General features: G+C 40.3%; 1 protein-coding gene across 9 annotated transcripts; it reads right to left on the bottom strand.

Annotated features, from left to right (window-relative positions):
* Positions 1–4,042: 4,042 nt before the first annotated feature.
* On the bottom strand, positions 4,043–23,656 carry ZNF200 (zinc finger protein 200). 9 transcript variants are annotated; one of them, XM_058286572.2, is made up of 7 exons: positions 23,213–23,379; positions 22,190–22,505; positions 21,486–21,577; positions 21,030–21,156; positions 20,659–20,700; positions 19,233–19,270; positions 4,043–8,519 (listed from the first exon to the last, which is right to left on the bottom strand). In XM_058286572.2, the coding sequence occupies exons 2-7, from the start codon at positions 22,434–22,436 to the stop codon at positions 8,373–8,375; spliced, it is 693 nt and encodes a 230-aa protein (XP_058142555.1). In that variant the 5' UTR covers positions 22,437–22,505; positions 23,213–23,379; the 3' UTR covers positions 4,043–8,372. The 9 variants fall into 9 exon arrangements, with proteins under 9 accessions (XP_058142555.1, XP_012373982.1, XP_058142556.1 ...); XM_071211429.1 differs by having other exon boundaries at positions 8,237–8,522; XM_012518528.3 differs by lacking the exon at positions 20,659–20,700 and having other exon boundaries at positions 4,043–8,522; positions 23,213–23,656.
* Between the last annotated feature and the right edge of the window lie 1,415 nt (positions 23,657–25,071).

Below are 25,071 nucleotides of genomic sequence, written 5' to 3'. Positions count from 1 at the left end.
GTTGGGGGCAGGGACTCACAGAGAAACCACACCACAGAGAAGGGAGTTTTGGAGTTTTGATCCTGGAGCCTGGGAAGTAAACACATGGAGAAGCAGATACGTGAGGAAGGAGAGAAGGCTCAATTGGACACAACAGAGGCCCTGGGAAGAGAGACGAGCTGTTGCCTGACAGTCTACAGCTGGCCTTGGGGAGAGAGCAGAGGAGCTAAGCCCGGAAAGAAACAGGCCCTGGGAAGAAAAGAACCCAGGAAGCCTGAACCCTTGCAGATGTTGGCAGCCAGCGTGCTCTAACATGTGGCAACAGGCTTTGGTGAGGGAAGTAACTTATGCTTTATGACCTGGTAACTGTGAGCTTCTACTCCAAATAAATACCCCTTATAAAAGCCAAAAGACTTCTGGTATTTTGCATCAGCACCCCTTGGGCTGAATAATATAGCCTCTATCCCACGGAATTGAAAATAGGGACATGAACAGATATTTGTACACCAATGTTCATGGCAGCATTGCTAACCATGGCCAAAAGGTGGGAGCAACCAAGCACCCATCAACAAATGAATGGATAAAGCACATGTGATGTATCCACATAATAGACTATGACTCAGCAATGAGGAAGAATGAAGCTCTGATCCGTGTTACAACACGGATGAACCCTGACTACTTCACATGGAAAAAAATAAGGCAGACACTAAAGGACAAATATTGTGTGTTTTCACTTACATGAAATAACTAGAATAAGCAACTAATAGACACAGAAATTAGATTACAAATTCCCAGGAGCTGAGGTGGTGGTGGGTCAAAGGAGAATTACTGCCTAAAGGGTACAAAGTTTGTGTTTGAGATGACGAAAATGTTCTGGTAAAATATAATGGTGAAATTTATACAACATTGCCAATGTACTTAATGTTACTCAATAAGTACACTTAGGAAAGGTTAAAATGGGTTTCTGTTATACATATATATACATATATATATATCCACAATAACAATGTAAAAAATAATGAATTTATTCTTATAGTTTGAATTCAAATTCAAGACAACAGTGTTTTCTGTTAACCTCTTTGGTAATACATTTTTATCTTTCTCCTTTCTCCCATGTAAGATAATCTCAGTGCCACCAAGAATAATAGAATGTGACATAATCATTTGCTTTATGCCATGATAACCAACAGACTTAGAACAATGGTGGGGAAAACAAAGATCTATGATTTTGCCACATTGAATTTGAAATGTCCACTGGACATCCAGGTGGAACTATCGAGCAGCAGTTGGTCTAGATATCAGGGGAGAGGTTGGAGCCTGAAGTCTACATTTGGAAGACATCAGCATAGAGATAGCATTTGAGACCATGAAATTTGATGACCTCATTTAGTGAGGTTCTAAATTTTGTCTCACCACTGAAACCATCCAAGGAGCTGGGAAAGTACTGATGCCTGGGTCCCATTCCCAAAGATACTGAGTTAATTGGTCTCAAGTGCATTCTGGGCTTTGAGAGTTAAAAAAAAAACTTTCCAGGCAATTCAAATGTTTATCCAGTATTAAGAACCACATGCAGAACAGTGTATCTGAAAGTGTGGTTCTAAGACCAGCATCATCAGCATACCTGGAAACTTTTTTGAAATTCAAACTTTTGCCCGCCCCCCTCCCCAGACCTACTGAATCAGAAACTCTGGGGATGGGTCTAGAAATCTGTGTTTTAACAAGTTTGCCAGGTGGTTCTGATGCACACTCAAGTTTGAGAACCACTGACCTAGAACTGTGGCTTTGAACCCTGGTTGCACTTGGAGGCTTCTAAACCATTCTGATTCCACAGCTCCACCCCAGAGCAATGCAATCATAATCTTGGGGGGAGAGGAGCAGACAACAGGCATTCATTATTTTGGAAGCAACTTAGTTGATTGGACTGTGCTCCTAGAGTAGCAAACCTCTGATGTAGAGTTAATTACACAGAAGAGAGAAGCGGGCTATGGAAAGAGCCCTGGGGCATGTCAGCATTTAGAACAGTGGTTCTAGTGGTCTCAGCTGATTGTTAATTCACTTGGGAAACTTAAAATCTACTGATGCCTGGGTCCCACTTCCAGAAATTCTGATTTTTATTGGTTTAGGGTGGGCACCTCCTTTTTAAAGCAACCCTCCCATTCCCCACCCCAAGTGCATCTAATGGGCATCCAAGGCTTAGAACCACTAATTTAGAGGTTCAGGAAAAGAAGGGCAATCCAACAAAGATGACTAAGAAGGACTAGCCATGAAGTAGGAAAAAAGTCAGGAGAGAGATGACCCGGATGATCGGTGGGTAAAGAGTTGTAGGAAGGAACTGATGATGGCGTCAAATGCTGCAGAAACCTAAGACCAACTGATATTTGAATTGTTGGGCTCAGAAAACTGGAGAAGATGTGACAATGGCAGTTTCAGTGAATTGGTGAGACTGAAGGCAGGACTGGAGTGGGTTAAGGAGAGAATGCAGAGACCCATCCTGCCAACAAAGATTAATGAAAAGCATTTTTATTAGGTTTATAATACTCCATATATATCTAACAATTTACAGAGGTTCTTAACCTTTTTTGCTCCACAGACCCCTTTGTCAGTCAGGTGAAAACCATGGACCCCTTACTAAGTTATTATTATACTGTGTATTATTTAATAAGTATATCTCACCCACACCAACATGTCCCCACAATAATGTTTTTTTGAATTTCAATTCAAGCTCATGAACCCCTTGTGAAGAACCCCTGATTTAGGTTGCTTCTAATTTTTCAGTATTATAATGTTGTGATATTTTCCCTTGTATATAGAAGATAAATGACTGGACCAAGAGCTATTAATTTTTTAACACATTTTTGTGTCAGTGTAAGGAGACTGCCATTGTCATCTTTTTTGCCAAGCTGGACATTACTGTAAGTGTTGGAAAGCGGATGTGGCTCAGGCAGTTGGGCTCCCATCTGCCATACCGGAGGTCCAGGGTTCGATACCCAGGGCCTCCTGGTAAATGGAAGCTGGCCCACGTGGCAAGCTGGCCCATGGGGAGTGCTGCTCCACGCAAGGAGTGCTGCCTCACACAAGGAGTGCTGCCCTGTGCAGGAGTGCCGGCCCACACAGAGAGCTTACGTGGCAAGATGACGCAACAAAAACAGACAGAGTGGAGAGACAATGAGAGACACAGCAGACCAGGGAGCTGAGGTGGCGCAAGAGAGTAATCACCTCTCTCCCACTCCAGAAGGTCCCAGGATGGGTTCCCAGAGCTGCCTGATGAGAATATAAGCAGACACAGAAGAGCGAATAGTGATTGGACACAGAGAGCAGACAATGGAGGGAGGGGAGAGAAATAAATAAATCCTTTTTAAAATTTAAAAAATAAAAACTGTTAATATGCAGAAAATGATATCCCGTTCTTTCAATTTCTAATTCTTGAATTATTAGTAAATATTCTTTCATTTCTTAAGCCACTCAAGCTTCTTTAGCTAAAGATTATTCAGATCTTGTTATTGGGTTAATATTTGTATTGATTCACAAAATTTCTTGTATTCAAAATATTGTCAGTATTAATTTGTGAAAAAGTTTACTATTGCGTTTTTTTTTTCATTTTTTAAAAAGATTTCTCACCCCCATCCCCATTGTCTGCTCTGTGTCCATTCACTGTGTGTTCTTCTGTGTCTACTTGTATTCTCATAAGGCAGCTCTGGGAACTGGTCCTGGGTCCTTCCAGAGTTGGGGAGAGGTGATCACGCTCTTGCGCCTCCTCAGCTCCCTGTTCCGCTGCATCTTATTTTCTCCCCTCTGTGTCTCTTGTTGTGTTACCTGTTGCACCAGCTCTCTTTGATGGCCAGCACTCTCATGAGGGGCTGCGTGGGTCAGCTCGCCCTCACCAGGAGGCCCTGGGCATTGAACCCTGGACCTCCTATATGGTAGACAGGAGCCCAACTGCTTGAGCCACATCTGTTTACCATGTTTTTTCATTTTAAGAGGATTTTGTGTTGTTTTGTTTGTGCTAATTCTTGATAAAAATTTTAAATTTTTATGTAGCCAAATCCATCTTTTTCCTTTGTGATTTTCTTTTTTCTTAAAAAGCATTACTCGCTCTTCTGGGAACAGCTTCTAGTGGTGTTCAAAATGGTCCAGCATTTGACATACCGTCGTAGGCTATCCTACAATACTGCTTCTAACAAAACTAGGTAGCCCAGACCCTGGTGATAGAATGGTTTACCTTTATACCAAGTAGGTTGGGAAAGGACCAAAATCTGCTTGTGGTGTGTGCCCAGGTTGACTTCAAGGGCGTCATACTGTGAGACCTAAAGTATGAATTTATCTAAAACAAAAAAACATGTCAGCAGAGCCTATGGTGGCTCCAGGTGTGCTAAATGCATCCGTGACAGGATCAAGTGTGCTTTCCTGATTGAGGAGCAGAAATCATTGCGAAAGCACTGAAAGCACAAGCACAGAGTCATAAAGCTAAATTTAAAAATACATATGAAGCTTTTTTGAGAAATAAAAATCAAAGACTTGTGAAATAAAAAGCATTACTCTATTCAGGGACTAACTAAATGGCCTTATATTATGTTGTTTGTGGTTGGATTTTGCGTTGGAGTTGTTTTGGGTTTGGTACACTGAATCATTGACTCCTTCTAGAGTTCACTTCAGTGCGGGGGAGGGATGATGATCTCACACTTTCTTAATGAATCATTTCATCAACACTTGTTGAACAATTCTCCCTTTCTCCTATTTGTGATGCCACCTTGACCAAATACTAAGTTCATATGTATACTGTGGTCTGTTTCTGGACTATTTCTGTTAAAACAAGTTCGAGCCCTTGCACCCCCAGTACTAACCTGCCTCAATTATCGTGGCTTTTAGATATGTGGAACATTTTTAAAAGAAATGTTCTATAGTTAAGGCAAGATTTCTCTTAATACTCTAGATTCCCCCCACCACCACCTTTTTTTTTTCATGTTTCTAAGTGCCCCTTCAAATCACTCTACAAGTTTCTCCCCAAAGTTCCCATGTGTTTTTATTTGGAGTAGCACTAAATCAATTAAGTTGGGAACAATCGAAATCTTCACATTTGATCTGCCTATACCACATTTTGTCACTCACTTTCTGGCATGAAATCTTTGAGGTTTCCTTCGTAAAAGGCTTGTAGCTTTTTAACTTCTAGATAATTTTACTCCTAGGTATTCCTCAAACTCACCAACCCCTTTTCCACCCCAGGGCCTTAGCATTCCCTCTGCCTGGAACTTGCCCCCATCCAACTCCCATCTCATCCTTCTGGATTCCACTTCTCCAGATGCTCCTAGAACACTTTTCCTTCCCAGCACTTGCCACCCTTTGTAGCTACATATATATTTAGGATATTTACTGAATTTCTGCCCCACCCTGAGGAAACCTCCATTGAAGAATGTTCTCCTTTAAAACTCTCCTAGCACTGTGTCTTTATGAAATGAATTCTTTCATATTTTCTAACTGGCTTTTGTTGCTATACTGGAAAACTATTAACTTTTTTTCATTTTACTATCAAGCTCCTTACTGTGCACTTGCTCTTGTTTGGGGGTGGTCTCTTGCCATAGGTCACCATCCCCAGGCCCACCACAGCTCCCCATAGCCCAACTTGGTGGTCCCTGTGGTTGTTCCTGGGGTGGGGGCTCTGGGTCCTTGGGACCACCTCCTCCACTCTCTGGAGCCTCCTCAGTTTGAGTGTTCGGTCTGGGGGGAATGCAGAAATTGGGCCAGCTGGGCTGGAGGGCAGCCTTGACGGCAGACGCCCGAGTCTGACAGGCTCCGGGTTCATGGCCAAGTGGCTCTGCGACTGTGGGAGGACTGGCCACTGCCCAGCTGGGGGCAGAGGATGGGTCAGTCTCATCCCGGGGACCTTCTTTCCTCAGTACCAGGTCCCTCACACCCTCTCCAGTCACTGTCCAATGAACAGTTTAAGCTTTCTGGGTGTGTGGGTGGCTTGGTGTGGCTGACCCCTTGTCATTGTCACGGGGCGATTACTGTACTAGTGAGTTGGCCAGATTTCTAGAATAAGAGAACATGGGTGGTGGCCTATTTGGTCCCTGACTTTAAAGGGTGGCTTGAAATAATCATTAAAGGACAGTTTTTCTACACCCATTAAGTGGTAATGGTGATCAGTGCTGAACTGTATCATAAAATTTCCTTCTTTTAATATGCTTTGTACCAGAACAACTGAACTTAGAGCTGCATTAAAACAAAACAAATCCAAAAGCCAAAAGGTAGAAAGGAAGAAACAAAAGTATTATTTGTAGATGCAGAATTTTACACTAACTGTAAAAGAGAACCAAACTGAGAAATTCCTGAAAATAATATTCAGTGAGGTGGCTGGTTACACAAATATATAATTAAAAATAACTTTCATAATAGGAAAACCACCTAGAAAAATATAAAGGGAAAAAGTATATATTTGTTATTACAAAAATGAGTAAGACTTATATGAAGAAAATCAAATTTACTCAGGAACATAGTATTCTAATGAAAAGGCATGTTTCTGTATGGGAAACAAAAATCAAATTATATAAAGTTATAATTCTTCCTAAATGGTTTATAGGATTAACCTAATTCCAATTAAAATCCCAATGCAAATCTTTGGGAAACCTGAAACAAGCGAAAGTGATAAAGAATGTCTAAAATCACACCACAGGATTGGTCTGTGAAGGCACCACTGGCCTTGCCTCTGGGCAGACACCTCAGGAGGGTCTAGATATCAGGAGGCCCGAGAGCCACCCTGGTGAAGAGACTGGCAATCGCGTCTCAGGACGGCAATGGGAGTGAACCACTAGAGGCATGATTTCTAAAAATAAAACAGTCTTTTGAGGTAGTGACCACCCCATTGCCAAAGGCCTAAGGACTGCTTAGAGGGGAACATGATGCGCTTATTAACCAGCCACAGGTCCAAGCCAACTTCTTCCTGCCTCCGGGCCTGGCTCTCGTCTTCAGGCGCTTGGGGTTTCCTTCCTAGCAAGTAAGATCTTAGCTCAGCAGAGGGACATGATTCTGAAGAATTTCTCCAGTGGAGGGGCTAGGTGGCCAGGCCTGAACCATCCAAACTTCTTTCCACACGGGAGAGATGTTGCTCAGAGTTGAGAGACAGCTGATTAAGAGCTGAACGAAACACACTAAGAACAGTAGTCCCTTTAAAATTGTTGTGAAAAAGATTCCTGTAAAACAGTTTTCACCAGAAATTGGAAATGTTCTTGAAATCTGTTAAGTTAGGACCGCATAGAAATAACCGAGTAAATCTTTGACATTCAATTGCTGTAGTTTTTCTATATTCCAAAGTAAACAATCTCTTTCAACGCTCAAGCTTTAACAGGTTATTTTTAGAGGGTTATATCAGTTGCTAATAGAAGTTGTTGACTTAACAAATCAGTAGTTTGGTTCTTTCAGGAGAATGTGGTTCCAGACAGGAACCTTGGCATTATTTTCACTTTTTTCAAGTGTTGATTCCCCTGTGGGGAAAAAAAATGATACATTTACCTGCCTTGCAGGTAAACAGCCTCCAGACTCCTATTCAAAGTCTTTCTTAGGAAAGGGATCAGCACATTGTTTCACAACTTCACAAAATAAAGCTTCTTAGTCGCGAAAGCCTGGATGCTAACTGAGGTATAGCCCTTGAGGATGTTTTTTTCCCTGTGAATTTTCTAATTGTTTGAGGTTTCAGCCAAGATAGGTACTTATCCAATTTTGGCTATGATGAGGTTTTCACATCTCTGCATCTTTTCAGACAGCCCAGAAATTCAGTGTCCCTAATGAAACGTTTCAGGCTGAGGCAGGACTATCAGACCTTTCCCAATCCCACTTCTGCTTTTGGGTCTTACATGCTAAGTGGGTTTTCTCATGACGGGTACAGTTTGACAGCCGACCAAATCTTCTCCCACATTTTTTGCAACCATACGGCCTCTCAGCCTCATGACTCTGCAGGTGAAGCACAAATTCTTCATTTCCTGGGAAGGTTTTCCCACATTCTGGACACTTAAAAATCTTCTCTCTTATGTGGATTCCTTCATGGCGACTGCGATGAGAATTTTGACGGAAATTCTTCCCACACTGAGAACACGAATAAGGTTTCTCTCCTGTATGGATTCGCTCATGTTTATTAAGGTTTGTTTTATGGTTAAAGCTTTTCCCACAGTGACTACAGTCATAAGGTTTTTCTCCAGTGTGAGTCCTCTGATGGGAAATAAGGTATGAACTTTCATTAAACTGTTTCCCACACAGTGGACAAGTGTACCATCTCCTTGTTCTCCGATTTCGGGTAAGTGCAATAACATTGATGTCCACATATTTTGAGAGTTCCTCTAGTGGAGTATCATTTTCAATGGTAACTAAGAGATTTCTCAATTTCCTTTCCTTTGGAATGGATGTAATTAGCCTTTCTTTTCTGTGGCAATCTGGAGATTGTGCAGAGACCAAGGAACAATCCATTTCATCATAATCTGAAGACTTTTCTCTACGGTCTTCATTCCCTGCATGATCCTTCTCAAGATCTTCACCCCCATGATTACTGCCATTGACTGCTGAAACAAAGACAGAATTTTTATATTTTTGAAGGAAATGACACCACCAGGCAAAAAGAAAACAGATCAGATTTCTCACAAAACAATAACCTTGAAAACCAGAAATTGGATGACTCCTCCTTTTGAAAATTTTCTGCTTTCTTTTTAAATAAAATCAGTGTGACTACACTGAAAGACTTTGTTTTCTAAATACATATCAATTATTCATTCAAAGAGTTCATATTGGGGAAGTGGATTTGGCTCAATGGATAGAGCATCTACCTACCATACAGGAAAGGTCCAGGGTTCAAACTCAGGGCCTCCTGACCCATGTGGCAAGCTGGCCCACACGCAGTGTTGATACGTGCAAGGAATGCTGTGCCACCCAGGGATATCCCCCTGCATAGGGGAACCCTACGGGCAAGGAGTGGGCGCTGCAAGGAGAGCTGTCCCACGTGAAAAAAAAAACAGCCTGCCCAGGAGGGGTGCTGCACACATGGAGAGCTGACGCAGGAAGATGATGCAACAAAAAGAGACACAGATTCCCAGTGCCACTGATAAGAATACAAGCAGACAGAAAAGAACACACAGCGGATGGACACAGAGAACAGACATGGAGAGGGGTGAGGGGAAGGGGAGAGAAATAAATAAAAAATAAATCTTAAAAAAAAAAGTTTACATTGACCATATACTTTGTGTAGATTACTGAATGCAGTACGAAGGGATGAAGGGCTTAAATAAAGGGCAGCATTCATAATCTTTAGGACTGTAGTAAGTGAATGGTAAGATTAACTGTATCTGTTTCTACTACATTAGAAAATATCACAATGTTATAGCATTAGATAATAAGATATTAGACACAATTCAAACAAAAATAAAAAAGCATGACATATTGATAAGATGGATCATTATCTGGCCGTTAAAGAGATTACTACAGCTGACAAAATGAAACTATGGTATTAGAAGTCAGAATAGTGGAGAGTAAGCAGAGTAGAGACGAGGAGGCGGGCATAAGAGGAACTTCTGGGGCACTGGTAATAGTCTATTTGAGGAAGCAGTTAGAAGAGTATAAATATTTTGTGAAAATTTGAGCTGTATACTCATGATTTGTTCACTTTTCTGTATTTATATGATACTAAAAAAAAGTATGTGTAAAGAAAAAAAATCAGACTAGGTAACAAAACAAAAAAGTATGCTGGGAGCATATGTGGCACAAGCAGTTGAGCACCCGCCTCCCACATAAGAGATCCCAGTTTGGTTCTTGGTGTATCCTAAAGAACACAAGCTAACAACAAGCAGACAATGAGCAGACACTGAGCAAAAACAATGAGCAGGCATTGAGCGAAAACAACACATAGACAATGAGAAAAAAAAAAGAATAGACAACGAGCAAAATCAAAACAAGCAGGGAACAGATGTGGCTCAAGCAGTTGAGCACCTGCCTCCCACATTGGAGGTCCTGGTGCCTGCTCAAGAAAAAAGAAATGACAACAAGCAGACAATGAGGGAAAAAAAAAAACAAAGCACAAAAACAACAAGGAGACAAATAAGCAAGCAGACAAGGGAGCCACCTCAGGTGGGGTGGGGACAGACGAGGGAGCCATCTCGGGGGAGGGAGTGAATTTTTTTTAAAAGTGTGCTGTCAATGTGTGGGGTGACAAGTGACCCCAAAATGCTGAGCAACTCAGCGACAGATAAACAAAGGGTTGAATCAACCATTTTGATTATGTGGCTGATCCTGAAGCTGGAATGAGACTCTGCTGGATTTAGCGGTTTCACACTAACAGTGTTTTGTCTTTTCAATTGTTCTTTTATAATTATTCCCTTAGGATAATAAAAGGCATGTGAAAGCATATGGCAAATTTTTAACACAGGTCTTGATCTGATTACCATACTGCGTTCCAAAGAAGCTGAACCAATTTCCATACAAACATCAATATCTGAGTATCAACTTTACCATAATCTTGCCAGCATTAGATATAATTTTAAAACATCTACTAGTTACAAAATGGTTTCTCATTGTAGTTTTACTATGTATTTTGATTTTACAAAATAACTCCTCTACTAAGTAAGATTCCTGTAAATTTAAGTAAATTCTATATATTACAGATCATAACCTCTTTGTCATCATTATTTTTTAAAATGTTATTTCTCTTTAGTATACAGGGCAGTTGTGTGACTGTCCATGAAGTCATCCAGGAACCCAAATTGGTTCCAGCCTCTGGGATGTGCAATTTGCTGCATGGTGAGCTGTGTGCAAAGGCTGTTTACCACACTTCCCTGAGCCTAGGGCTCTACTGAGCTAGTGACCAAGGATAAGCAAGAATGTCAGGGACAGAAAGTAAGTTCATAAATAAGAAAATCTATTACGTAATGGGTAAGCATGGCTCTAAAAATAGTCTCCTCTATAACTCGCTATGAAATAAGGACCCCAAGTACAAGGATGTTTGGGCTAGCATTTTCCCCCTCATCTGGGAAAGGGGAGCATTAGATATCACCTGTTCACTGTGTTTGATTACCCAGCTAGCAACAGAGACTCTTGTCTCTCTGGGTGTTGTGAATATGGGTTTGAAAGTGCACTGTACTGATCGGCTTAGATGTCTTTTTTTCCCCTTTCTTTCTAGTATTACTGGTTTGCTTACATGGTTTGGTTCAATTAAAACAAAGAAAAAACCACTTTCTATTTTAATTAGCCAGAGTGTCAAGTGCTCTCCTTCGCTCTCACTTAAATCACCTAATGGTACTTGGTTGACAATGACTCCCAAGCATCAAAGCCAAATTCCTGCATGCAGAAAAAAGAAACAGCGTGGAGCAAGCCTCTTTTCTTGTTAAAGAATGTGACCAAGAATTTATACACAGCAATTCTGCTCATATATCCATTTTCAGAACTTATGTTGGACAACCTTATTATAGTTATGTCTTAGATAGGGTTCCCAGTATTAGCACTGAAAGTCCCATCTCCCAGGACACAGCACTGATTTGGACAAACCAGAATGATTTGTCACCCTAAAAAGGAGTTCTATTACTAAAAGAATGAAGGGGAGAACATCAATGATCAGTTAACAGTCATTGCTCCACCTTCTAATTTCCAAGTCTCTATCTCTCTCCCCCTTATTTTCGTTTTGCATTTATTTTTAATTGTTATTAGAGAAGTTGTGAGCTTACAAACCTATCACGTATAATATGCAGAATTCCCATACATGACCCCTCCACCAACACCTTACATTGTTATGGAACATTTGTTACTGATTATCAAAGAACATCATCAGACCATTACCACTATGGTCCATAGCTTACATTTGGTACATTTTTTTCTATACACCCCCTTATTATTATCACCATGTATTAGTATTGTTTATCTGTCTGAGAAATGAAGACTGAGAGAACACGCTCATATTTGTACTGTTAACCACAGTCCATCTTCTGCCACATGGTACACTCCGTTATACAGTCCCATGCCTTGTACAATCTATACAAAGTATACACTCCGTGGCCCTCATTTTCATCAGAGTTGTGCACTCATCGCCTCAGTAAACCTTTGAACAGTTCCTTAGTCCAAAAGGAAAAAATCCTACACCCCCCTATTATTGACCCTTGATATTGTACCTTTGACACTGATGCAAGAACACTATATTGCTGTTAACTGTAGCCCATAAATTACATTAATTGTATTTTCCCCATCTATTACGATGCTCTTACCACCTAATAGTGATGTGTATTTGTTCTACTTCATACTCGGATTTTCTTACATTTGTACTACTAACCACAAGCCTCACCCACCTCTGGGGTCACTGTGTTATTCAGTCCCTAGATTATTCTCTAGCTTTCCTTCTAATGTTAATCATTACTGATGTTAATATTTTTTTCACTGATGTTTTCCTCTGTAGTACCTTCAGTTAAAACCAGAAAAACATATATCAATCTTTTAATATCTCACAAAGGTCTAGTCTGTTTTCTAGCCATTCTTCTATTGGCTTGTTTTTATATTAAACTCCAATAACTTGGAGTTTAATTCAATACATTGTATGGACTGAGATTAATTTTCTTCTAAATTATGATCCAGTTATCCCAGTCCCATTTATAAATCTTCACTTTTTCCTCTGTTTTAAAACGTTTACTTTATTCTGTTTCTTGGCTATTTTTCATTAGTACCACACTGTTTTGTTTTGTTTTTCTTAATAAACTTTATTATTATTTAAGAGGCTCTATATCTGCTGCCCAATGAGAATTGTTTTTTCATTTATTTTAGGAGGTACTGGGTATTGAACCCAGGACTTGTACATGGAAAGCAGGCGCTCAGCCACTCGAGCTACATCCACTCCCCTTGTCAGTTTTGAAATATATCCTAACATTGGTTAAGACTAATCAGAATACCCACTTTCACCTTTTAAAACATTTTGACTATATTTACAGTATAAATAAATTTGGAGGGCACTGATACCTTTACATGATTTTAGTTCTCCTATTTAGAAATGTCTCTCCATTGTTTAGGAATCTTCTTTTACAAATTACCAAACAAAACATCCCTAGCTATTAATATTTTATAGCCATTCTAAATGAGCTCTTTCATTATTTTGTATTTAAGAATGCTATTTTTAAAAATGCTATTGGTTTAAGATTTATTTTTTTATTAATTTCTCCCCCCGTCACTGTTTGCATTTGCTGTCTGCTTGTCTCCTTTTTAGGAGGCACCAGGAACTGAACCTGGGTCTCCCATGTGGGAGGGAGGCTCCTAATCACTAAAGCCACCTCCCCTCCCCCTCTCTACTTTAAAACTATTAAATATGTTTTAGTTTATCCTTTTAGGTTTACCAAGCACAAACCATATTCTGGTTTCCTCTTTTTCCAATATTTATTCCTCCTAACCCCTTCTTTTATCTAATTGCTTTAGGAAATCTATTAAATGCTCTACTAAATATTAATAGTGATAGCATACAGCTTTATTTTACTTTTTTTTTCTTAAGGAGGTACCAGGGATTGAACCCAGGACCTCATACATGGGAAGTAGGCACTCAACCACTGAGCTACATCTGTTCCCCATACTGCTTTATTTTTGTTCTCAGACTTTAAGAGATTACTTCCTTGTTTTATGAATGATAATAAATGTTGGATTATATTAACCTTAAAAGGGCTAATTATGTTTTGAGATGCTACCAAAACTAATGATTTTTAAAATTTTACTGACCATGTCCATGAATATATTTTATATTCCTTTAATGTGCATAATTTTATAATAAAAAAGTAAATAGTTAATACTATTTATATGGCCCCAAATCAAAATGTGCAAAGGTATACACTGAGAAGCTTTACTCCCATCCCTGTCCCATCCATCCTACTGATCTCCCAAACAAGTACTAGCTTTTATTCGTTTCTTTTTATTCTCCCAGTATTTTTTTTAGGAAATACAAATACTTCCTTTCCTCTCCCTTATATAATGTATTGTCAAATATTTTGTCTTCTACAAATCTGACAGGTAAAGCACTTTATAAATTAGAATTAGGCTACTGTGTGATACAAGTTACAAATATTTTTCTAATTGATAGTATCTTTATGATTTTAAAAAATTTTGCCATGTGAAGTTTAAAAAAATTTTTAATGTATTTTATTAATCTTTTATTTCAAGGATTCTGGATTTTAAGTCTTAATTAGAAAAGCCTTCCTATCCCAAGCTTATAAAGGAATTTACCTGCCTTGGTTTCCTGGCTGCTAAAACGAGTATCATTTAATGGGGTGGCTTAAACAACAGGAATTTATTGGTTTGCAGTTTTGAGGCTAGGAGAAGCCCAAAATTGACGCCTCAGCAAGGTGTTTCTTTCTCCACCTACCTTTGTTTAAATCCCATTAAAACCATAAGCTCTTCAGATTCAGGGAGACAGAGTTGAACTTTTATCCTCCTACCTCCTCGCATGGCTACCCTGCAATAAAAATTCTTTCTTTTCTAATAAAACTAAAAAAATAAAATAAAATTGGTTCCCTGGTTTTGCTATTACATGGCAAGGTACATGGAAGCATCTTCTCTTTTTTCTTCCAGGTTCTGTTGACTTCAAGCTTCTTCTCCTTCACATAGCCTTTCCTCATTATTACTATCTTCTGCTTATAAAGTAATCTAGATTAGGTCTTATTCTGTTTTGGTTGGCCACATCTTAACTAAAATAACATATTCAGAAGGTCTTATATACAATGGGTTCACACCTACAGAATGGATTAAGAACATGTTTTTCCGGGGTACCTTATTCAACCAACGACAGTCTGCTCTCTTGACCCTAAAAAGACATGTTCTTCCCACATGCAAAATATATTCATTCCATCATGTCCCCAAAGCCTTAAGCCATTCTAATAACAATACTATGTACAAAGTCTCATCAAAATCAGTTATGGGCATGGTCCATCCTGGGGCAAAATTCTTCTGTCTGATGAACCTGTGAAAACTAGGTATCTGCTTCCAATATATAATGGTGGGATGGGCACAGGAAAGACATTCCCTTTCTAGAAGGAAGAAATTAGAAGGAAAACTGGGGTTGCAGGTCCCAAACAAATCTGAACCCCATCAGAGCAAACTCCTTTAGATCTCTTGATGCTCTGTCTGCCAGGCCAGCTGGAGAAGCAGCCCTACCCTTTCACAGTGCTTGACAGCAGCCATGCTCTCCCTGAAAACTGAAGTACAGGCCCCATCCTTTCTGAGCATCAGAATGGCAGCCCGCAGCAGAATGCCAGTGCACAGATTTCAACCTCTCCATGAATGCCAGGGCACAGACTCCAAATCAGTGAGCACTGGAGTGGTGGCTTGCTCTCTGAACACCAGGGCACAAGGCCTGCCCCCTCCAAACGCAGAGGCAGACTGCCATTTCCATACATGTGATGAACCCTACTCTCCTGACTCAAGGAGATCTTTTTGGTGCAGACCTCTATGTCCATGGTTCTGCCCTTGAAGTCTTCAATTCTTCGTTCTTCAATTCGTCTCTTCTCTGTCCTTTTTAGTACAGGCTGGCAGTGGTTCTGCTCATACAAATTGTGCACAAACACTTTCAGCTTTGGGTGCAGTTCAAAGGGGGTTCAAATAATTCAACAAATGGACTTTTCAGATTCATCTTGGACAACTGCATTTCCAATCCTGACTTCCACTGAAATGGCTGACTAGATCCATTTCAGCCATAACCTCTATAACAAAGGCTCTTCATGTAAACCTCCATACAGAACACTGTTTCTCTGGGGAGTCACTTCTGGAAATTCAAGGAGGCTACTGATAGAGCCACTTCTAGCCTTAAGTCTCAGAGCACACTATCTGGTTAGGCTGAGAATTTTCTAAACCATCAATTTTTAGTTTCTTTGTGTTTAAGAGTCTAGTTCTCAGCTTATCCCTTTCTTCTCACATTTTACCACAAGCTGCAAGAAACCAGGCCGCACCTTCTATACTTGGCCTGAAAATCTCCTTTGCTAAATAATGAAATTCTTCACTTGCAAGTTCTGCCTTCCATCCGACATAAAACACAATTTTGCCAAATTCTCAGCCACTTTAAAACAAAGATTGCCTTTTCCTTCAATTTCCATTAATTTATTAATAATTCCCTTCTAAGGTCTCATAAGAGTACCTTTAATATCTATTATTTCTACTGACAGTCTCTTCAAAGGAATCTACACTTTTTCTATTAAGTGCTTCACAATTCTTCCAGCCTCTACCCATTACCCAATTTGAAAACCATTTCCACGTTTTTTAGGTATTTGTAATAGCAGCATGCCCCACGTCCTGGAATCAAAAACTGTCTTAGTTTCCCGGCTGCTAAAACAAATACTTTATAATGGGTTGGCTTAAATAATGGGAATTTACTGGCTCATGATTTTGAGGCTGGGAGAAGTTCAAAATTCCATGTCAGCAAGGCAACACTTTCTCCCTGAAGACTGGCATTCTGTAGCTGGCTGCTGGTGATCCTTGGGTCCTTGGTTCTTCTGTCACATGGCAATGCACATGGCAGCATCTTCTCGTTTTTCTTCTGAGTTCTATTGACTTCCACGTTCTTTTCAACATGGCTTTTTGTCACTATTACTATCTTCTGCTTATAAAATGGAATCAAGTAATCTGGATTAAGACTCATCCTGCTTTAATTGGTCAAAACTTAACTAAAATAACATCTCCACAAGATCCTATTTACAATGGATTCACACTCACAGGAATGGATTAAACTTAGGAAAATGTTTTTTCTGGGGTACATAATCCAATTTACCATTATCACCTATATTTTCTAATTGTGTTTTTATGGTTTCATATATTTTTTTAAACATTTTAATCTTTGATCCATTTAGAATTTTTCTTGGTGTGCAATGTGAGGTTCTGATTCACCAACTATGTACCCAATTGTTCCAAAACCTTCCATCAAAAAGATCCTCTTTACCACACTGATTTGAGATGCCAACTTTATCACATACTAAATTTACACATGGGGCTATTTTTTGAAGTTTATATTCCATCCCATTGGTCTGTCAATTCATATGTCAATGCCACTGTTTTAGTTATGGGAGCTTCACTGACTGCTTCAATATCTGATAGAGCTAGAATCCCTCCTGCCCTAACTGCTTTTTTTCAGTTTTCCTGGTTACTCGCATTTATTTTTCCATTTGAGTTTGAGAATCAGATTGTCTATTTACATACACACACACACATCCTATTGACATTGCTAAAGGGATTACCCTCCCTTTCATGACCTCAAGTCTTCCTAAAAAAGAACAAATCTACTTTTGTGGCCTTCAGAAGTATCTGGAAGTTCTACTTGTAAGTTTTGTGTGTTTTAAGTTTATTGTTAGTTTTTGTTTCTTTGTAGTGGGCTCTTCAATTCGATCTTCTAAATGATTACCTATATGCATATATAAAAACTAATGATGCCTGTATATTAATTTTATATCCTATTGCCTTATTGAATTCTCTTATTAGTTGTGGTAAGTTTTCAGGCATTCTCTTTGGTTTTCCAGCTATACAACTAAATCACATGTATATAAAGACAATTACAGCTTTCTTTCAAGTTCTTTTACATATAATATCTTTCTCATTTAACTGTGCTGGCTAATACCTACAATATAGTTTTAAAATAGTGATGGAAGTGGGCTTATTGTCATGCTCCTGATTTTAATAGAATGCTTTCCAGTATTCTCCATTAAAGATGATGCTGGCTTAAAGGATGATATGTACCCCATCAAGGAAGTATCCATTAACTACTATTTTACATGATTTTATGAAGGGATTTAATTTTTTACTATCTTTTCAGTATCTATGGAAATAAATGAAGGGCTTTTCTCCTTTTTAAGATGGATTGTATAAATAGATTTTTAAATATTAAGTTACTGTTTTGCATTCCTGGATTAAATTTCACTTGGTAATTTTTATCAGATAACTTTTTATCAGGTATTGGTATTATTATTATATTAATTTCACAAAAAGAATTTGGAAATTTTCCTACTTTTTTTCCTGGAGGTCTGGGAATTGAACCCAGGACCTCATATATGGGAAGTAGGTGCTCAACCACTAAACTACATCTGCTCCCCAATGAAAGTTGGTTTTTATGTTTGTTTTTAGGAGGTACTGGGAATTGAACCTGGGACCTCATACATGGAGAGCAGGCTCTCAACCACTTGAGCTACACTCGCTCCCCTTTCCTACTTTTTTTTTTTAATACTCTACATTTTCATAGCATTTGAATTGTCTAGTGTTTAAAGAATTACAAAAAATTTTATGTGAAACTCTCTAAGATCAGTGTCTTTTCTAGTTGGGGGCTAGTTTTTGGCAATTTCAATGTCCTCTATGGAAACTGTTTTTTGTTTTTTTTTAATTTAATTTTATACTTAGTAGTTCCTCTGTTTTTTCTATTTTTAATTCACTAATTTCTAGTTTTGTATTTATCAATATCTTTTTTATGCTTTCCTTTAATTTACTGTGTTTCTTTCTAAATTTTGCATCAGAGGCTTAATTTTTTTCATTTTTAAAAAATTGATAATACATTTTTTTTTAGAGCCACAAATTTTCATCTGAGCACTGCTTTAGGTTATACCATTGACTCTGATATGTACTATTTTCTAGGGAAAAATATGCAATTTTAATTTGTATTTCCCTTTTGACCCAAGATTGGTTAACAGTTAAAATTTCCAGGTGGAAAGAGCTTTATTTTCTCAATTCATTATTACTACTAATCATTCTTCGTTTCTAGTTTTAGTACATTACAATCATATCCTACCATGTTATTGCCACTTTGGGGAATCTGAGTCTTTCTTGTACAGTATGTGGTCAATTTTCATCAATCTTGAAAAGGTATATTCTCTTTTCACAGTAAAGAACAGAGAACAAATATAACCATAACAATTATCTTACTGAAAATGTATTTAAGTGTTCTACAATATTACTTATTTCCAACTGGTTCACTTGATGTGTCTTATTACTTATTTCCAGATGGTTCACTTGATATATCTTGAACTGAAACACACCTTCTGTTTTCCTATGTCAGGGACTCTCCTTTGACTCCTGTCCCCACAAGGTTCAATCCCTTATACTTTTCCCTTTACAAAATAACTAGATGTTTCTATTTCAACTATCATCCATATGCTGATGACTCCTAAATCTCTTTCTTTCCATGTGAGTTCCAATTATTCACAGCAATAAAAATCTCATGTTGTTTATTTTTTTTAGATGAATGATTTGTCTTAGAAACCAGACTGGAGGCTCATGGAAGGCTAGAATGGAACATTACTGACCTTTGTAACCCACTGAATGTCAGGTCCAGAATCTAGCCCTGAGGAAGAAACAAAGTAGCATTTTTGAAGTGTTGGTGAATGACTCATTAAGCTTAAACCATCCACTTCAGGATACTGGGTTGGGGGATGGTGTGAGGTATTGTAGGAACATCATTTTAAGAAATAAGTTAAAACATTTCTATAAGGCAGACAAAAGTGAGGACTCAGGGACACCGCTGGGTGAGCATGAAAAAATGTCTGTGGGATGAAGTGTTTAAACTTTGTATAACCTGTACCTTATTATAGTAAAACGTTGCACCTGCTCTATTGTAGATATTGCCTTACTATAGATGTTGCAAGTTGTTTCCTGTTATTGTAGATGATGTTGCAGTTCTGATAGCAAGAAGCTGCTTATTAGTTTCTAAATAAATACCATGTGGAAACTAGGGTTAAGGCTCTCCTTCCAGAAGCTGTCAGTCCCCTGGTCCCATCTTTATCTCCTCTCTTGTGTGTGTGTCTCTCTGTCCTTTATTTCATAAAGTTCTGTGTTGCCTTTCCTTTGAGGCAACTGATTGCTGACTTGGTAGCAGTGAGGATTGGTCTCAAGGTCTCAAAAAGGGCCCCAAGGTACATGGCCAAAGTGGGAAATTAACTAGGCTCATTATATACCATTACCCAAGATCATATAATGTAATAAAACTACAGAATTCAATAGCCATTATGGATTTCTGTCACCTGAGGCAATTCTCAGAACCTGCCCTCTGTTCCATTTCAGCCTCAGAAACAATCAGCCCTGAAGGCAAGGTAAAAAGAGTTAGGACAAAGAAAAACATTTTTGAGGGCTCTGATCTCTAGGGTAGCAGTATACTTTCAGAGAAAAGTTGAAGCATCTCCAAGCAGATTTGCTGCTGCCAGATCAATCTCACTGTAGCACTGGGGATACCTGTCAATCACTACTAGGAAATGGATACAAATTAAGAAGGTCCTATTCATTAACCATAGAGGAAATTCACTGATATTAAAATAATTATGAGAAATGCAGCAAGGAGACAGTATAGCTCTGGGCCCAGACAGCATGTTCTGATGCCAGATTCTCTGAGCCTAAATCTTTGTCCATTATTTACTGCTGTGTGACTTCTAGCAAATTTCTTAACTGTTCTCTACTTCAGTTCCCTCATCTGTAAAATAGTAATAATTCTTATACCCTACAATTGTGAGAGTTATAAAATAAGATAAATTTGCATACAAAGTACTAGACTGGTGTCTAGCAATTAATAACATTAAGTGCTTAGTGTTAGATATTTTCATCAACGCAGGATATATTTTCATTTATACAAGTAGGTGTCACACTTTTTAAACATCAAGAAAAGTCAGTCATGTGTCCAGTGAAAAAAGCTAATTTAAAATAAACCAGTTGGGGAGCAGGTATAATTCAGTGGTTGAGTACCTGATTCACATGTACAAGGCCCTAGGTCAATCCTGGTACCTCCTAAAAACAACAACAAAAACCAACTTGTGAGAATGAGAGATCAGAAAACGTGGCTCATAAACAGCTTGCCCACATTTGCTATTTGTTGATGTCAGTGCATCAGCAACAGGTCTCAATTACCAAGAGAAGTCTCCTCCCTGCCTTTCCCTCAAGATACAAGGAAAATGGCCACTGGAGCTGGAGCAGGCTCTGCCACATGGGATAAAACAAAAACAAATTCTATGTGTGTGCATATGTGCTTAGCGGGTAGTGCTTCAAAGGTCTGAGGCACTGAGGATATGCTTTTCTCATAACCCACAATTTAAACACAAAGGGACTTGATTTCTTACCTAGCAACATCATCTCCCCAACACTGCCTTCTTCTTTATTTTCTGAGGTGAGTTGTTGAGCAAGATCCATGCTCACACATTCCTCCTGAGAGTGAAATACATTCAAATCCTCAAAGATCACCAGCTCCTGAAAGAGCAACAAGCCCCCTTCCCTTTAGTAACTGAGGTTCCTGGAAGCCCTGTTGGTAAGACATAGCGCAACACAAAGATCAAGGGAAGGGGAATAGGGATGGGGAACGGGACCTACAAAGCCCATATAGATACAGCATAGACAAGAGAAAGTCAGGCTCAGGAGCAGAGAAAAACTCAGAAAAAAAGGTAGCAAAGAATTAACCCACTCTCCTTGCCAATTCCTGAGGAGGATTTTTATATACAAGTTGACAGAGCAGGGAAGGCTACAAGAGCACAGAAGGTGATGTATGCACTCAAACAGTAAAATGGGAAAACCAAACCCACCTCAGGCTCAGCTTTCAAATATAGCGCTGCTGTCTCCTGGCCCTGCTGGACTCCTTCTCTGGGCAGAAGCTTTACTAAGGGATGAGGTTGCACTGAGGAAATAGGAAGCTGCAGTTAATCAAAATGCAGTGACTCTCATATAGGGATTCTTCCCACACCTTGAGGTCAGGCTGTCCTTGCTCCTTCTGCAGGAAACTTACAGCCTTTTCTGCTCTTGTGAGCCTAGTTAGAGGTCAAGCCGTAAATCCCGGGGTTTTAAATCTATATGGGCTCTCCTGGCTATGAAAGGAATGATCCCCCTAATCACCTTTTAACATTTCTCACAAAGATATTACTAAAGGAGAGGTTGAGGGAAGGCAAAGACTGAAGACATCAATGCAAACAGAAGCTTTCTAAAATGTTACATAAGCTGAAGTCAACTTAATTATTCATCCACATTTCTTTATCCTAAAAATATATCTTCTTTCAGAATATTTGGGTAAAACTGACAATAGAGAAAGATGCACCCTGGTTATTCTGTGCTTTACATTCACCCAGCACACTCTGGTATGCTCCAGCTAGCTAAAAAAATGTTGATGTAACAGAATCAACTCCTTTTTCAATATCCACCATCCCAAATTCAGTCCATTATTAATTAACATGGAAGCTGATCTCAGCCCCAAAACTGCACCACTCTTTTCTAGCAAAACAGATTTGCTACTCACCTCTGATCTGATTAATTGAGCTCACATCCTTCATAATAACCAAGGTCTCCTTGACTTTCTGACTGGGCTGGACCAGGCTTGGCTTGGGCAAGAAGGTGAGAAAGTGCTCCAGCACAAGTTGGTGGATGGTCTTGGGCCCACCGGTGGCATCTCGAAGTAGATCTTGGCCCAGTGTAGAGTTTGAAGGAACTTTCAGTACAAAGGACCGCTTTGGCTTTGGGGGCATAGGAACCACTTTTGCAGCCATGGTGTCTTGCAACCACACACCACTGCTCGTTTGGGCAGGGCTTCCAGAAGCACCTCTTAGGAATAAAATCTGCTAGACAAGAGAAACCATGGTTACCTGACTAGGCAGGACATGTGTGCACCCCTGGATATGGCTTGAATGGTAAGGTCACATGGATCTAAATCAGAAAGGGAAGATAAGCTGGGCCTGGGGAAATCGAACCTGAAACATAAGGTCCCTGAACAGGATCTGCTTAGCAAGGAGATCCTGAAGAGAGCTGGAGAATGTCAAATCTCAAGGGCCTAACTAAAGGGAGAGGAGGCAGCCAGCAGAAAGCCAGGAGCCATATTCCTGGGAGTTATAAAGTGCAAAACCCACTGGCAAGAGCAGTTTAACTCATACTGGCAGAAAGAGCAATGACCTAGAAGACAGAAACTTGGGGAAACCTTGGCGGGCATCTGCTGACTAGTCAGGTTGGCCAAGGAATCAGGCCAAATTGCGCCCCTGGGACCACAGCTCCCTCGTGGGCTCTCCGGGGGCGGTTGATGACTCCAAGGAAGCAAACGTAAGGCCGCATGAGGTATACATCCATGTCCTGTTGACTACTCTCCGCCGTCAAAGCCCTGTTGAGAGCGGCGGGGGACGTCCCACTAGGGACCTTGCGGGTCTCTCCTACCGACCACGGCAAAGTCCTGCCGGTCGCATCACCTGGGACACGCACCCGGCTCTCCACTGGGCCGCGCTCTACCTCCCAGAGGCCACCTCAGCCTGGCTCCCCCGTCACGGAGCCCCCTCACCTTTCGGGGTCTGTGCCACCCCTGGGCGCTCGCCGGGATCGGCCCAGAGACCCAGGCTCCGGGAGACACCGGGAAACTAGGCGCGAGAGGCCGAGCCCTCCCTCGCCCTTGGGAGTGTCCGTCCTCGCAGACCTCCAGCGCTATTGGTGCGCGGCGCAGTCAGTCTGGGCGGCTGGCGGGGACGCGCAGCCTTCTGGGAGGCCGGCGCCTACGCGGCCGTGACGTTACGCCCGGTGCCTCGTTTCCGGTTCTAAAGCCTGGTCTCCCCGCTCGGAGCGAGGAGTCTGCGCTTGAGAAGCCGAGGCTCGAGGCTGCCGGCGGAGCGCTCAGGGCCGCGAGGAGGCCAGGCCAGCAGCAGTCGCTCCCTCTGTGGCGCTGCCGAGGAGATGGAAAGCAGGAGGCGGACTCCAGACCCCCATGACGGGCTGGCGCCACGCCAAGTGCAGCCGACTAACTCCAGAGTTTGCTGGGAAATGTAGTTCGGTAAAAGTAGCCAATGGGAGGCCACCAAGCGCAGAGGTTAGGGCGGGGCCGGACCGAGACCTGACCGGAAGCGGCTTTCTCTCGAACCGGAAGGTCTGTGCCAGGCCACCGCAGTTTCCGCCGCAGCATCCAGAGCGGGTCACTGGACGAGGAGGCGAAGAGGTTGGAGTAGGCGGAGGCCGCCGCCCGATTCGAGGCGCGCTTCCGGCTGCCGGAGGGAGTGGCTCATACGTCTGGACTGGTGGATCCTTCCGCTTCCCTTCCAATCTTGCCAAACTCTGTACTGCAGTCCGAATCTCATTTTCTAAGAAATCTTACTTACCTATGTCTATTTCCGTTCCCAATTTCAGCTTCCCACGTAGAGTTAACGCCTTTCCCTGCTGCAGTGTTTCCATACTAGTTTGGTTCATACCCCAGTGAGGCACTGATCGGAGTGGTGACACCCTGAGAGCAGGGATTGAGTAATTGATTTATGCAACACCAGCTTCCAGCAGAATGACATAACTAAAAGTATAAATTAATACCTTTTCTTAAAGCTAACTATAACTGACTCAAAAACTATTTAAAATGTTTTATAAAAGAGACAAGTATCAAAACTGTGTGGCACCAAAAAAGCTTTGAAAAACTGTGGGAGGATACTTGCCTTTCCAGACACCAAAATTTATTAAAAATCTCCTTCAAACAAAGAACTACGGGTTAAATTTAGGAGTGGACAAATGATCAGTAAAAAAGAATAGCAAGTGCAAAAGTTGATCCATAAATGTGGACCTGTATGAAAGGATAACATTTCAATTTAATGTAAAATAGATGTTTCTAGCAAAAATTGTCTGTGCTTCTGGGACTATATCACATACAAAACTGGAATTTTAATAATTTTTAAAATTATGAGAATATTAATATTGAGGCAAAACAGGAAACATGCCTTAAAGTAAAATATAAACCTTTGTGACTACTTCAAAACATTTTTAAAAGGATGAACAAAGTCAAATAATAGCCTGGGAGGTAATTGTGAAACATAGGCTAGAAAAGATTTAGACATTCTCAATATACAAAAATCCCCCACCAACTGATAAAAAACAGAGGCAAAGGCCATTCCACAAAGGAGAAAAACTAAATGGTTATTAACATTTTCAGAGAGGCTTAACCATAATACCAGTCAAGATAATCCCATCCAAAAGGAACCCCATTTTCATCTGTGGAGCAACAAAGACAGAGGGGAAATAGTTGCTCATTACTGGTAGAGTATCGTGTGTGAAAAGATGTAATATATATTAAAATTAAAAGAATATACCCTTTTGCCTCCCAATTTCACCTGAGACTCTAGTCTCCAGAAATTAAAGCTCTGTTTTATATTAAAATTACCATATGAAGAATGA

Source organism: Dasypus novemcinctus, chromosome 23 (genome assembly GCF_030445035.2).
Source record: "Dasypus novemcinctus isolate mDasNov1 chromosome 23, mDasNov1.1.hap2, whole genome shotgun sequence".
Taxonomy (NCBI): Eukaryota; Metazoa; Chordata; class Mammalia; order Cingulata; family Dasypodidae; genus Dasypus; species Dasypus novemcinctus.
This window is presented reverse-complemented; position numbering and strand designations above follow the sequence as displayed.

What these genes read in the sequence shown, in the direction of transcription:
- ZNF200 (XM_071211428.1), bottom strand. Translation starts at nt 22,436, where the DNA reads ATGGCTGCAAAAGTGGTTCCTATGCCCCCAAAGCCAAAGCGGTCCTTT. An exon ending in ATTTGAAAGCTGAGCCTGAG is followed by an intron (nt 21,157 to 21,485) that starts GTGGGTTTGGTT and finishes TTGCTCTTTCAG; the next exon opens with GAGCTGGTGATCTTTGAGGA. An exon ending in TGGGGAGATGATGTTGCTAG is followed by an intron (nt 20,701 to 21,029) that starts GTAAGAAATCAA and finishes TGTTGTTTTTAG; the next exon opens with GAGGTACCAGGATTGACCTA.